Source organism: Urtica dioica, chromosome 4 (genome assembly GCF_054948205.1).
Source record: "Urtica dioica subsp. dioica isolate 48M chromosome 4, U.dioica_male_clone48M_v1_H2, whole genome shotgun sequence".
NCBI classification, from domain to species: Eukaryota; Viridiplantae; Streptophyta; class Magnoliopsida; order Rosales; family Urticaceae; genus Urtica; species Urtica dioica.
Genome location: NC_142759.1, coordinates 10202142 through 10216590, shown reverse-complemented (window position 1 = coordinate 10216590; position 14449 = coordinate 10202142). Strand labels below are relative to the sequence as shown.

The 14449-nt window shown below is 32.5% G+C and overlaps 2 protein-coding genes across 2 annotated transcripts; both read left to right on the top strand.

The window, feature by feature from the left end:
• The first annotated feature begins 251 nt into the window (after positions 1-251).
• LOC149400276 (glutathione S-transferase F11-like) lies at positions 252-2271 on the top strand. The gene is made up of 3 exons (XM_089613113.1): positions 252-440; positions 635-683; positions 1626-2271. Exons 1-3 carry the CDS (start codon positions 294-296, stop codon positions 2081-2083), a joined length of 654 nt encoding a protein of 217 aa, XP_089469239.1. The 5' UTR covers positions 252-293; the 3' UTR covers positions 2084-2271.
• A 1507-nt stretch (positions 2272-3778) lies between these two features.
• On the top strand, positions 3779-4855 carry LOC149400275 (SAUR-like auxin-responsive protein family). The gene has a single exon (XM_089610296.1). It carries the CDS (start codon positions 4342-4344, stop codon positions 4678-4680), a length of 339 nt encoding a protein of 112 aa, XP_089466422.1. The 5' UTR covers positions 3779-4341; the 3' UTR covers positions 4681-4855.
• The last annotated feature ends 9594 nt before the right edge of the window (positions 4856-14449 follow it).

Below are 14449 nucleotides of genomic sequence, written 5' to 3'. Positions count from 1 at the left end.
AATCAAATTTCAAATTAAAGGGGTTTTGTTTGTTACCTTGATGGCTCGGAAAGCTCTGTACTCGGGGTAATTATTTTCACACAATATTTGGGGATTTTTGGCAAAGAGTAGAGTGACAACCACCACGTGTTCACGCAGCTATTGACTAGATGTGTAACCAACAAAATTACCCATGCAAAAACGATAGAGTCAGTGACAACCACCATCACCACGTCCACGTGTAATTACATTTACATGTATACATATACCCGACATGAATTGGAGAAATAATAGGTGATTAAAGAGTATAAAAAATGGTGGTCAAAGTGTATGGTTCGCTCAAGTCAGCTTGCACGCAGAGAGTGCTTTGTTGCTTTATAGAGAAAGAGGTTGAGTTCGAGATTGTGAATGTTGATCTCCCCTCCGGAGAGCACAAGCAACCAAACTTCCTAGCCTTGCAGGTTTTAATCTTTAATTTTTCTTTTATTTTTGTCGTGTTAGATGTAATTCAAAAAAATTGTTGGATTATTGACATGTCAAATTTTGTTTTTGATTGTTTTTTTTTTATTTCGATAGATTGATGTCTTTTTCTTAACTTTAATCAACCATTGTATTAGACTTTTTTTAACAGCTTTTTTTTTTTTTTGTCGTACAGCCTTTTGGCCAAGTTCCAGTCATAGAAGACGGGGATTTCAGGCTTTTCGGTAAGAAATTAACGTTTTGATGGCAAGCTAATTAGCAGTGAATATATTTTTGGACATATATACATGTGACAAAAAAAAAAAAAAAAAAAAAAAAAAAAAACTCCTTACTTTTCCAATTATGTGTTAGATGTTGCTCAATAAATTGTGCAATATGTTTATCGTGTGTGTTCGACATTAAAAAAAAAAAAAAAAAAAAAGAAGGAGAGATTTGCATGTGCGTTTTTTTTTTTTTTTTTGTATTTTGGTCTTTAGAGAGCAATATTATATCATATTTGTTCCCGCATATGGATATTGGTCCTAACGTTTTTTTTATACACTTTGGCATATTATAGTAATTGTAATATTTACACTCAGTGCTGATATAAATTGTTCATTATCTTCAGCAAGAAAACAATGACAAAATTTATAGGCTTGAATTTTTACTCTCGCATTGCTTTCGTGTATCATGTAAGCATAAATCATAATATGCAATTTAAAACCCTAATAATTGAATCAAACATAATAACCAAAATCTTAGAAACTAGATGATTTTCACAGACAATAAAAAATAAAGAGAACATACCTTGATCCATGACGAGAGCGTGACGGCGACGACGGAAGCGGTTAATCATCAGGATTGATTTCTCTCTCCTGACCCATTTAGGTTTTAACAGCTTTCTTTTGATGGTTCAGTAAAATTACGTTATGGGTTGAGATATGACCAATCCCAAGAGTTACCTTTATATATACCCACCATCAGGATATAATAGGGAAATTATCTTTTATTTATTAACCAATAGAATTTATCTTATTTATTATTAAACTAATGGGTATTAATACACTTGGGCCATAATTGTTTCACACGTACAAACCCACGTTGTGTGCTTCAGAAACAATGGGTCCAACATATCAACCTAAAGTAAGATCTTAAATTTCTTTTTTTTTTTTCTTTTTTTTTTTCAGAGTCTAGGGCTATAATCAAATACTACGCATCAAAGCATGAAAAACGCGGAAACGATCTACTGGGGTCTACCGCAGAGGAGAGGGCCATAGTGGACCAATGGCTTGAGATCGAAGCAAACAACTTCAATGGTCTAATTTACACTCTCGTGATGCAGCTGATTATCCTACCGAGCATTACTAAGGACCATTCAGTGGACCAAAAATTGGTGGCAAGTTGTGAGGAGAAACTTAGCAAAGTCCTTGACATATATAACGAGAGGTTGGGTCATGTCAAATACCTAGCCGGTGAGTCCTTTACGCTTGCGGATCTCACCCATCTCCCCGGAATTAGGTATCTTATCGATGAAGCTAAGATGGGACACCTCATTTCGTCGAAAATGAACGTTAAGGAGTGGTGGGGCAACATCTCTACCCGGCCCTCTTGGATCAAACTCATGAAGATCGCGGCTTTGGATTGATTGATATTGATGCTTTGGCTTTTTTTCATTTTTTTCATTTGTGTTTATCTTGGTTTGATGTGTCGTATGGTTTCTCACGCTATTAAATTTACCAATGTACTTGTATTTGTTCAGCTTTGAAATTAGACCAAACTGTTTAAGACTATTTTACAAATTTTAGATTCGTCTGGAACTCTGGATTAGGAAAAATTGTCATACACTAGATGAACGGTTTGAAAATTGGTTGTCAATCCACATGTAAAAAAAACAATAATTATTATTTTATTTTATTTAGACACACTATGCTTACGATAAATTTCAAAACCGTACTACCACATACAATTTTCACTCTTTTTTTTAGTTCATTTGGGCCAATAGCCCTCTAACTCTAAGCCATGCTTGGGCCTGACCCAACAAAGATAAAGCTAACGTTTGCCTCAAGCGCTGAGTTTATTGGGGATATGGCTCACCGTTCAAGAAAAAAAAACCTAAATATTTGGCTCTGATTCAACTTAGCAAATTTTGTATTTCTAATATCGAAAAGAAAACAAAGAAATAAATATTACATAGTATGAGTTCAGTTAACATATTACCACGTATAAAGTATAAACAATCTTAGTAGGAGCACAGTGGTATACCAAAAATAAAAAGGTACAGAAAAACTGAATTAAACGCTATTCTTATAATTTAGAAATGGTGAGATGACCACTCCACACGAAAGAGCGATATTTAGGATGTATACCAAATTGACAATTTTCCTTCAATTTTTTTTTTTTCGACAATTTCATATAAAAAAATGGACATTTTCCATAGGAGAATGTTTGTCACTTCCATTACACGTATACAGAAGGGAAGACACATTCCGTTGTTGTATATAATAATAGTAATATATATATATATATACAAAAATGATAAATCATAATAATACATATATAATATAAATGACGTCCACATAGACACGTTCAAGGTCTACTATTGGATGTGACAAGAATATATGTTTGCTTACATATGACACGTCAGCTGTCCGCTATGTGCCACGTGACATTATCTTCTTCATTAACCGTACACGTGTTTAGCTCTGCTCGCCACATTATTTACACCCCAACATGCATGCCTTCACTGCTCAAAACCTCCCTCTCCGTTCATTTGTTTCGAATTTCAATACAAACATAAAAGTAAATATATTCACTTTCTTTTAGTGATTATCAATCGTTCCGGTGACGAATATCCTTTTAGATTATCTAAAGTCTTCCTTTTGCAGAAAAATAAATTAGTCTTTACTCACAAGATTTATATCTGGAAACGTCACTCTCTATTTCGGTTTAAAACTCATATTTTTTTCGAATTTATTTATCGTAACAAATTCGAAAAAAACAAAGCATAACAAACCCTACTTGTATGCAGACTTGGACGACAAAATATTCCACTCCAGGCTTTTTAACATTTCAATCGTACGTGAACCGTGTCGTATTAAAATATGCAAAAAGAGCGAATTTTTGTGGTTATAACCCTCCTCTAATATAATTGTTCAAAATAGCGTTCGACAATATCTTTGTAACAATCCATACATTCATTTTAAAACCGGTACCAATGTCATCATGCATGCTGTATATAGACGTAGTCCGTTATAAATCTTAAAATCGCATATTTAAAAAAATATCTTGTGATTGATACAGATTGTGTCTTTACGATTTTGTTTCCTTGGGTGCATAGACACAATAACAAAAAGTAGGAGTCACACAACACAAGTAAACAAAAGGCAATTTAAATTCCAGACCCACCACCACAAAACCTCTATCCTAATTCCCATCTGATTGGGTTACATAGAAGAGTTGACGATCACGATAATATAATATATAGAGATAGTCCTCCAATATAAAATCCCACTACGCTCCGTAGAAAACAAGAAACAGTATCAAGTAATCGTATAGTACCACATGAAAAAAAAAAATTAAATAAATAAAAAAAAACCTTCTTCTTCCTCTCTCTCTCTCTCTCTCTCCTCTTTCTCTCTCTATAAAACCAAACCACCCTATATTCTTTTGTTTCCCGTTGGGTGTTGTTATGCGTTCGGTATTTGTATTTTGTCAACCATGACGACCAATCCACCACTCTTTCCTTCTTCTTCTTCATCTTCTTCACAAAAAGCCCTATTCATCAACCAAGAAGATCCTTGGCCATATTCTTAAGCTACTCTCTTTTATTTTATATATTCCCAATATACCATTTCTCTCTCCGTGTGTGTGTGCGAGCGAGTCTTTGTTTATTAGAAGGCGAAAATGAAGAGCAGTAGCAACAAGAAGGAGGCGAAGATTCGAGACGTGCCAAAGGGGTGCACGGCAATAAAGGTGGGGAGCGAAGGAGAGGAACAGCAGAGATTCGTGGTCCCGGTCATGTACTTCAACCACCCTCTCTTCCTCGACCTCCTCAAGGAAGCCGAGGACGTGTACGGATTTAATCACAGCGGTCCGATCTCCATCCCCTGCCACGTGGAGCAGTTTCGTTGCGTCCGAGCCTTGATCGACCAAGAAAACGCCCTCGGTCTCCACCACCACCACCACCACCACAATCACCACCACCACCAACACCACCACCACTTGGGTTGCTTCAGAGCTTGACAAGAACAGATCTCAATTTCTTTTTCTTTTTCTTTTAAGGATTTTATATGATGACGACAAAAGTTGTGTGTTGTTGGCTTGGTGACCGGTGAAAGCAAGAAAAACTAAAAATCTTTGCTTTGTAATTTCGATGAAACCGTGGTGTTATTATTAATTAGTTGTTCCTTTTGGTTTTGCCTTTTCTTTTTATGTTATTTTTGTTTGCTTTTTATATAATCGAATTTTGATGGCGTAAAGGACGGTATAATAGGAAGGCCCTAATAGTAAGGGGATTGCTTAGAAAAAGGTAATTGCTTTCGCTTGATGAGTTTGGTGACGCCGAAAGAGGATTTCACGATGGAATCTGAACATTAAATACACATATCTTCACTACCTCTTTGAATTAGTCAACAGCTATGCGTATATAACTATATATTCAAACCTATTTCCACTTTCGCTTCTTTTTATTTTAAGCAATGTATGTGTATATAAATACAAGAGCTTTCAATGTATATACACGAACCTTAAATTTTGCTCGTTTACTACTTATTGTCTTTAGTGTTTATGTACTACTATAAATGTTAGTCAAAAGGATTATTAGCATTAATAATGCTTTCCTAACTATGGCAATAAATATCAAATATACTTTACACTTTTTATCTCGACTAACATCATATCATCAAAGATTATTTCTTAAAATTCATGGAATAAAGTCTAAATAAATAATATATATATATATATATATATATATATGTATGTATGTGTGTTTCAGAAAAAAAAAGGTTAATAATAGAGAAAAGTCAAAGGGAGTGCCAAAGCAGGTGTGTTCATGCATGAACACCACGTCTTGTGATTTTTCTCAGTTAAACTTGAACCCCGAAAAATGATTTTTTTTTTCTTTCTTTCTTTCAACATAATAACAAGCCGTTTAAAATCGGCAAGGTATTTCTATTTTTATTCTTTTATTCATTTAAGTTAGATAGAAATCTCTTACGTCTCAGAGCTTGGAAATTCAAGGCTCAGACTGAGGGCCAGCACTTGTGGGCCTTTGTTGGCCAGTTCTCATCGTAGTTATTTTTTAGTACTTTGTCAGACTGTCAGTGAGCCTCTACATAATTTCTTATTACGTAACTGTCTCACTGCAAAAGATTATTACTATATATATATATACAAGAAATAGGTTCCGGCGTTGCCCGGGAGGCTTGATAAATTTTAATTTAGATAATAATGTGAACGGTTTGCAATTGTTGGTTATCACTTATCATACGTAAAAGTTAGCATTTCTTTTACCACTTTTTAATATATATTTAAACCATTTTAATTAAATAATAACTCAGATACACAATTTTTTTTAGCAACGTAAAAATTATGATTAATCAACATCATTACTTATATGTTCATTAGTTTTCAATAATTGTACTGATCATAAGTAATTTGAATTATAAAACTATTAATCGGTTAATAATTGTTATCGTTTTAAAGTTAGTTTAGGGAATTTTCATTTTTAGATTATTTTTGGAATTTTCGCTTTTTAGTAAGTTGTAATTATGAACACGATTTTTTTTAGCAACGCAAAAATTATGATTAATCAACATCATTACTTATATGTTCATTAGTTTTCAATAATTGTACTGATCATAAGTAATTTGAATTATAAAACTATTAATCGGTTAATAATTGTTATCATTTTAAAGTTAGTTTAGGGAATTTTCATTTTTAGATTATTTTTGGAATTTTCGCTTTTTAGTAAGTTGTAATTATGAACACGATTTTTTTTAGCAACGCAAAAATTATGATTAATCAACATCATTACTTATATGTTCATTAGTTTTCAATAATTGTACTGATCATAAGTAATTTGAATTATAAAACTATTAATCGGTTAATAACTGTTATCGTTTTAAAGTTAGTTTAGGATATTTTCATTTTTAGATTATTTTTGGAATTTTCGCTTTTTAGAGTTGTTTCTGGAATTTTCGTTTTTTAAAGTTGTTTTTTGGAATTTTGTTATGCGGTTACAGATGTAATTTTAAAACTTAAATAGGTATTTTTGGAAATTTAAAAAAAAAGGAGTTACTGTAGCATGAATATAAAAAGTGGGTTTTGCTATATATATAATAATAATATAGTATACACATATATATATATATATATATATATATATATATATATTTATTTTGCTTGAAGAATAGGTGCACAATATCATTTAAAAGGTTACATTGATGAATTCTTTCGCTGATGCAAATATTATTGAATTTGTCTTTGGGCACGATATTTTGTTTCATCAATTATGGTTAGATATTTTGTCACAATAGACTCAGACAATGACAATTGATCTATCAGCAAATAATAAATTCGTATTTTTTTAGAACGCAACTCGCCACCAAATTAATACTTTCAACATGAGAGAGATTAGCTGAACAAGAAATCAACTTGCTTAATTATATTATGGCAAACTAATTATCCAAGTGACAGAAAATACAAATTAAATTACATATCTCTATTCCCACTGCACTAAAATTTATAGATGTTGTGTCCCACCTCTTCTAAATTATTCATTTATTTATCTGGATATAACGCTTCGTAGCTATAAAATTATTATTCTTACATATTTTCTATCTGTCAAATAAAAAATTGCAAGTCTATCCCAATGATAAGTTAAAAAAAAAAAAAAAAAAAAAAAAAAAAAAAAAAAGAGTAAAAGGCATGTGTCCGTAAATAGTACCATAACAGAATTCAGAATTTTTGTACCATACATAACAAAATTTTGGTAATGTTCTATTCCGACCGCCCAAATTTTTTGAGGATTGATGTTCATCAGCGCGTTGATGACGCCCACACAAGTGGAACCCATCATGTCTGGTGGACACCGCATCATTGAACATCATTTTTGAAGTTTAATTGTGCATACAAATTTGGTGACTATACTAAAATTTCAAAACTAGGCGATCGATTTGGATTGAGTTTTATGGAATTAAATCCATGCCTCATTTTGATTATCTATATGAACGGTGTTTTCATTATCAAATATTGAATAGCAGCTAGCGACTATTGCCATTAGACATATCTATCTTTTTGTGGTTAAAACTAGGGTTATTAACCTATATAGTCATAGCGCTATAGTGGTTTTCTAAAATAGTCCACCTTTCGTTAATGTGTTGTAAATAGTCATAGCCACCTATTTACAATAGACGAAAAGACACTTATGTCACAGCCGTTTCCCGCCCGATATTATTAGCCCATTAATTAAAAAAGGAAATCAAATTTCGGCCTTAACTACTCGCGTGGATATCGAGGGATATTCATTTACACCAAAATTAAACCATCACACGTAACCCGATTGAATACACAATAAAAAAAAATGGAAAGAAACTCTAAGCGGCGATTCGACATCAAACGAGAAATCTAACCGGCGTTTAAAGATCTAAGACCGATATCACAACCGATGGCCAAATAACAAAAAAAACAAGGTATGCATGAACTATTTTATTGCATGCGACAACATTTTCTTTGTCACCGAAAAAGAATTGCTTTTGTTTGCTTTATTTTGGGCATAGGGTTAGACTGGATGCGAGTTTTGACATTCTTTTTTTTTTAAAAAAACGAAATGGATAATCGGTTTGGGGACTGGAAATGGATCGCTAATTAACAGGAAAATATTCGGGAATCAATTTACTTTCTATTTCCGAAAATAGAAACTAATTCAAATTAAGCAAGCGGTTAAATTTTTGAATTTTCGCTGGTTATTCAAATTGAAACTTCCTAATCGGTTTCATATTTGATTCAAATTTTTTTTAAAAAAAAATTGCCTAATTTAAAACAGGTGGCCGAAATGAATAAGGCAAAAATGTAAAAAAAGAAGAAGTTAATAAGCTGCCACGTATGCACAGTGGCTATTTACGGAGTATTTACCAAAGGTTGGCTAATTCACAAATCCTACGGTTTAGGTGGCTTATATAGCTAATTTTTTGTTAAAACTATGCCGTTTGACTGTTACATGTATGTATAACTAGGATTGACTTGTGATTATTATGCTTACAGTAAATGTGGGCGTTAAGGCCTTGTTTGGTAGGAGGAAAAATAGAAGGATGGATTGACACGTGGATGATTTTTCTATGGAAATAAGTTCATTCTCTTGTTTGGTAGGAGGAAAAATAGAATGATGGATTGACACATGGATGATTTTTCTATGGAAATAAATTCATTCTCTTGTTTGGTAGAGAATAAAGAAAACAAGGATTAAGAGAGATTCTTTTCTGTGGGATCCACACAAAACAATCCATTCTAAATTGAAATGATTGTGAATGATGGACACAAAAATGAAAGAAAATTACAAATATAACATTTAATATTCTAATTATTATACAAATATAATGACAATTTAGTAATTTTAATATGCAAAACACCAATCATTCATCTCTACTATAACAAACAAAAGATGGATTCTAATCTTTCCTCACACTATATATACTAAACAACTTTTTAAAAATTTATAATCCATCACTTACCATTCCTTTCTCTTCCCTCTTATTTAATCAATCCACTCATTTTTCTCTCATTCCTACTAAACAAAGCTTTAGGTAACAATAACATTGATTGGCCTAATCTCCTTTAATAATAAAAAAAAAAGTTTGATGGGGTTGACTTGTAAATCTAGAATAAAAAATTAAAAATCTAGCAAAAAGTGCAAAATAAATAACTTAAGGGAGAGTTATAGCCCCCTTGGACCTTTCTGGCTTCGTGTCTATTATGAAGACTTCAATCTAAATAATACTTGCTCGAACAATTTCAAAGCTTCATTTCGCATTCCTTATTTCTCTTTTCTTGGTAGCCATGTATTTACATTTTCCAATCAAATCTGAAATTCTATCGAATTGGAGATAATTGATGATGGAGTAAATAGCTTTTTCAAAACATCATGAATACGATGGCAGAGAGCCTGCTTATTGAGAATTATTTGATGAACCTTTTTAAAAAAATTGGTTTAAAATGCGATATGTCAACCGGACAATTATAGTGGTTAGTTGGGGCAGACAAATCCCAGTGTGTCAATAAAATGGGAAAGATTTCATATATCTTAGCTTCATCGCACTCAGGAGAGAAAGCAAATAAAAGCGAGGGTGCGACTCATCATAACCATCTACAGTTTGGTCCATTCACCGGACGCCAACTATGAACTTGCAAATTGTTCATAAACGTATCAACTTACGTGCCACACTCAATTTTAAAACCGGTGAAAAATATGCGTACGTCGCGTCACATTTGCTAAACTTTAGGTTCACTTCACTTTGGATATATATATCAAGTAAAATTTGTAGAGGTTAATTTGTGCTATCAAGAATCGTAAACAATGGGCACCAAAGAAATCGACGATTAAGAAAAAACTCTTAAAAATCCTGAACGAATAATAAATGTGAAAAATTTATTTTGTACATTGATTAGACTTTCATGGGTAAATAAGACTTGCGTTCACTTTCTAATGGAATATGGAGACACATATAAGGTGAAAGTAAATAAATATCAAAGATAAAAAGAAAGATAATTTGATAAAGGAAATATAAAACTAACATACCCTCAAAATAATGTATGTTATAGATACAAATTCACATTTCTGGTGCGGAAGGGTATTAGGTGCGACATGTCGCATCTAAATGTCGCACCTAAGCCCATATTCGGTGCGACATGTCGCACCGGATACTCATCCGGATGACTAAAAATTTCGCTAATGTTTAGTGTTATTCGGTGCGACATTGTCGCACCTAATATGAAATTCTCGCACCTAATACCTTTAGGTGCGACAAATGTCGCACCTAATACCGTTAGGTGCGACAAATGTCGCGCACCCAATGGGTTTTAAATTTAAAGTTGTCCGCCAAATCCCTCCGAAATTTTTTGGATCTGGGATTTCATATTGGGTGCGACAATGTTGCACCTAATATGATTATTAGGTGCGACAATGTCGCACCCAATAGTCTTAGGGTTTTTAAACCCGAGCCTCTTCTTCTCATTCACTCTTCTCTCAACCCGAGCTTCTCTGCAACTCGACCTCGACTCGTCTCTCTCAACCCCACGCCTCGTCTCTCGTGATCCGACTCTCTCTCTGGTACGTCCTCCTCTCTCTCTCTCTGTCTCACCGTCTCTCAATCTCACTCTGTCGCTCTCTCTCTCAGCCAGCCCCCCGCCCCGCCCGCGCCCGCCGGCCGTGACCAGCCTGCCCCGTCCCGCCACCTGCACCATCCCCCGCTCGCTCCGGTACGTCCCCCTCTCTCTCTCTCTCTGTCTCACCGTCTCTCAATCTCACTCTGTCTCTCTCTCTCTCTCTCTCTCTCAGCCAGCCCCGCGCCCCGCCGACCGTGACCAGCCTCCCCCGCCCCGCCGCCTGCACCAGCCCCCCGCCCCAACCGGCGCATACCCGACCCGAGCCGCGCGCCTCAGCTGAGCCCGACCCCCACGACGAGGTATGGGTTCCCCTCGTTGATGTTTTGGTCTCGGAATTTGTTTTGTTGGCCATGTGGTTTAGGAATTGATTTTGGATTTGATTTTTTTTTTGAAACGTTTGGTTCTTAATGCTTGGGTAAGGATTAAAAATCATGTTTTGATTAGATTGGTTAGAGATTTTGGATTGGTGAGATTTTGGATTGGTGAGGTTAATTCGTTAAGTTTATGTGAAGTTGAATTGGAATGTTTAATTTAGTTTAGTTTTAGATTATCGTAATTATTTGAATTGAAATATTTATGTGATTGTTACTTAGTAATTACGTTAGTTAAGTTGAATTGAAATGTTTAATTTAGTTTAGTTTTAGATTATCGTAATTATTTGAATTGAAATTGAAATTGAAATGTTTATGTGATTTAATTAGTTAACTTAATTGAAATTGAAATTTTTTAAATTGCACATCGAACACTCTTTGACATTTTGGAACGATTTGAGAAACGGTCCAAGCACGCGCGACTTTGAGGGGGCGCACCGGTTGACTCGAGCATTAGTTTTACTATTGGCGCCATTCGTTTCGAAGCTACGGACATTATCTACATGGAACGCTTTTCGAGTCTGTCGGCAACAATTTTTCGGCTCCTTAAAATGTCATTTACTGCACTTAATTCGCGTTTAATGTTTTGTGTTAATTATGTGTTTAATTTCGGTTGTTGTCTTTTGGTTTTCCCCAACTGTTGGGTTTCTTTTGTTGTGTATTTAAGGCTGCGTTTCAGACTTTGTAAGTCAGACTTGATTAAGAAATATTTCCAGAAATCCAATCTTCGTTATCCCTGTTTGGAATCGGATTTGTATTTTTAATAAAGAATTTTATTTTCATTTCTAATTTACACATGTTGTTAATTAATTTTTATGTAATTATAGATGAATTTTGATTTTTTTTTCTAATTTATAATTTTGTGAATTTTTTTTAATTAAAATAACCTATTCGGTGCGACATGTCGCACCAAATATAATGGCGGGAAGGGTATTAGGTGCGACATTGTCGCACCTGATATGAATATACCCGCCAATTTTAATAAATTTGGCAGGAAAATAGCTTAGGCATTAGGTGCGACATTGTCGCACCTGAAAGTGTCGCACCTAAAGGTGTACTTATTAGGTGCGACATGTCGCACCCAATGCCTTTTGCTACGGGTTATCCGGTGCGACGCCGTCGCACCTAATAAACTTTTAGGTGCGACATATGAAGTATTCGGTGCGACAATCGTCGCACCGGATGACGATTTTTGTCCTAGTGATATAGTATAATATAGTATCAGTAATTATGATTATAAAATACATAAAAAAAATTATAAAAAATATATTGATGAGAGAGAGAGAAAAAAAAATAATATACATTAATTTTTTTTTTTACAAAATAGATTAAAAAAAACTAAAAAAAAATGATATAGTATAATTAAGAAAAAAACCTTAAAAATCATGAACGAATAATAAAATGTAAAAAATTTATTTTGTACATCGATTAGATTTTCTTGGGTAAATAAGACCTGCGTTCGCTTTTCAATTAAATATGGAGACACATATAAGGTGAAAAGAAATAAATATCAAAGAGAGAAAAAAAATAGAATTTAATAAAGAAAATATAAAACTAACATACAGTCAAAATAATGTATGTTATTGATATAGTATAATATAGTATCTGTAATTATAATTATAAAATACATAAAAAAAATTATACAAAATATATTGACGAGAGAGGGAGAAAAAAAACAATATACATAAAAAAAAAAAAAAATTTACAAAAGAGATTGAAAAAAACCTAAAAAAAACGATATAGTATAATTAAGAAAAACCCTTAAAAATAATGAACGAATAAGAAAATGTAAAAAATTTATTTTGCATATCGATTAGGCTTTCATTGATAAATAAGACGTACGTTCGCTTTCCAATGAAATATGAAGACACATATAAGGTGAAGGGAAATAAATATCAAAGAGAAAAAGAAATAGAATTTAATAATGAAAATATAAAACTAATATACAGTCAAAATAATGTATGTTATTGATAGTATCAGCAATTTTGATTATAAAATACATAAAAAAAAATTATACAAAATATATTGATGAAAGAGGGAGCAAAAAAACCAATATAAATAAAAAAAAATTTACAAAATATTTAAAAACTAAAAAAAAAAAACAAAAACAAAAATAAAGGCAAAGAAAAAAGAAAAAAGAAAAAAGAAAAAAACTGAAACGCACAGAGGCAAAAAAAAAAAAAAAAAACCGAAAGAGACAGGGCAAAAAAAAAAAAAAAAAAAGGCGCCACGTGGCGGCCTGAAGATAAAAGTTGGGGGAGAGGTTGCATTTATTATCTATGTTATAAAAATAATGTATGTTATTGATAGTATCAGTAATTTTGATTATAAAATACATAAAAAAAAAATTTATACAAAATATATTGATGAAAGAGGGAGAAAAAAAGCCAATATAAATAAAAAAAAATTACAAAATATTAAAGAACTAAAAAAAACAAAAACAAAAACAAAAATAAGGCAAAGGAAAAAGAAATAAGAAATAAGAAAAAAAAAAAAAAAAAAAAAAAACCCCAACCGAAAAGGCACAGGGCAAAAAAAAAAAAAAAAACTGAAACGCACAAAGGCAAAAAAAAAAAAAAAAAAGGCGCCACGTGGCGGCCTGAAGATAACAGTTGGGGGAGAGGTTGCATTTATTATCTATGTTATAAAAATAATGTATGTTATTGATAGTATCAGTAATTTTGATTATAAAATACATAAAAAAAAATTTATACAAAATATATTGATGAAAGAGGGAGAAAAAAAGCCAATATAAATAAAAAAAAAATTACAAAATATTAAAGAACTAAAAAAAACAAAAACAAAAACAAAAATAAGGCAAAGAAAAAAGAAATAAGAAATAAGAAAAAAAAAAAAAAAAAAAAAAAAACCCAACCGAAAAGGCACAGGGCAAAAAAAAAAAATCTGAAACGCACAAAGGCAAAAAAAAAAAAAAAAAAAGGCCGCCACGTGTCGCCACGTGGCGGCCTGAGGATAAAAGTTGGGAGAGAGGTTGTGTTTATTATCTATGTTATATATATATATATATATATATATATATATATATATATATATATATATATATATATATGTTCCATTGGACAAATTTTAAGTGTGCTTCACAGAATAAATTTTAAGTTGCGGCGCTGGGAATTAAAGTCAGAGGGGTCATATTTGAAAAAAATTGAAAACAAAATCGTATAAATTGAGCTAAAAATATTTTAAAAAAATATAAAAATTTAGGTTAAAATTTGTAATTTTTTAAATGAGGGGGAATCAAC

Bases quoted from the DNA above. Each gene is read 5' to 3' on its own strand.
- LOC149400276 (XM_089613113.1), top strand. From the start codon at position 294: ATGGTGGTCAAAGTGTATGGTTCGCTCAAGTCAGCTTGCACGCAGAGA. The intron at 441-634 runs GTTTTAATCTTT...TTTGTCGTACAG, and splicing joins CAAACTTCCTAGCCTTGCAG to CCTTTTGGCCAAGTTCCAGT. The intron at 684-1,625 runs GTAAGAAATTAA...TTTTTTTTTCAG, and splicing joins CGGGGATTTCAGGCTTTTCG to AGTCTAGGGCTATAATCAAA.
- LOC149400275 (XM_089610296.1), top strand. From the start codon at position 4,342: ATGAAGAGCAGTAGCAACAAGAAGGAGGCGAAGATTCGAGACGTGCCA.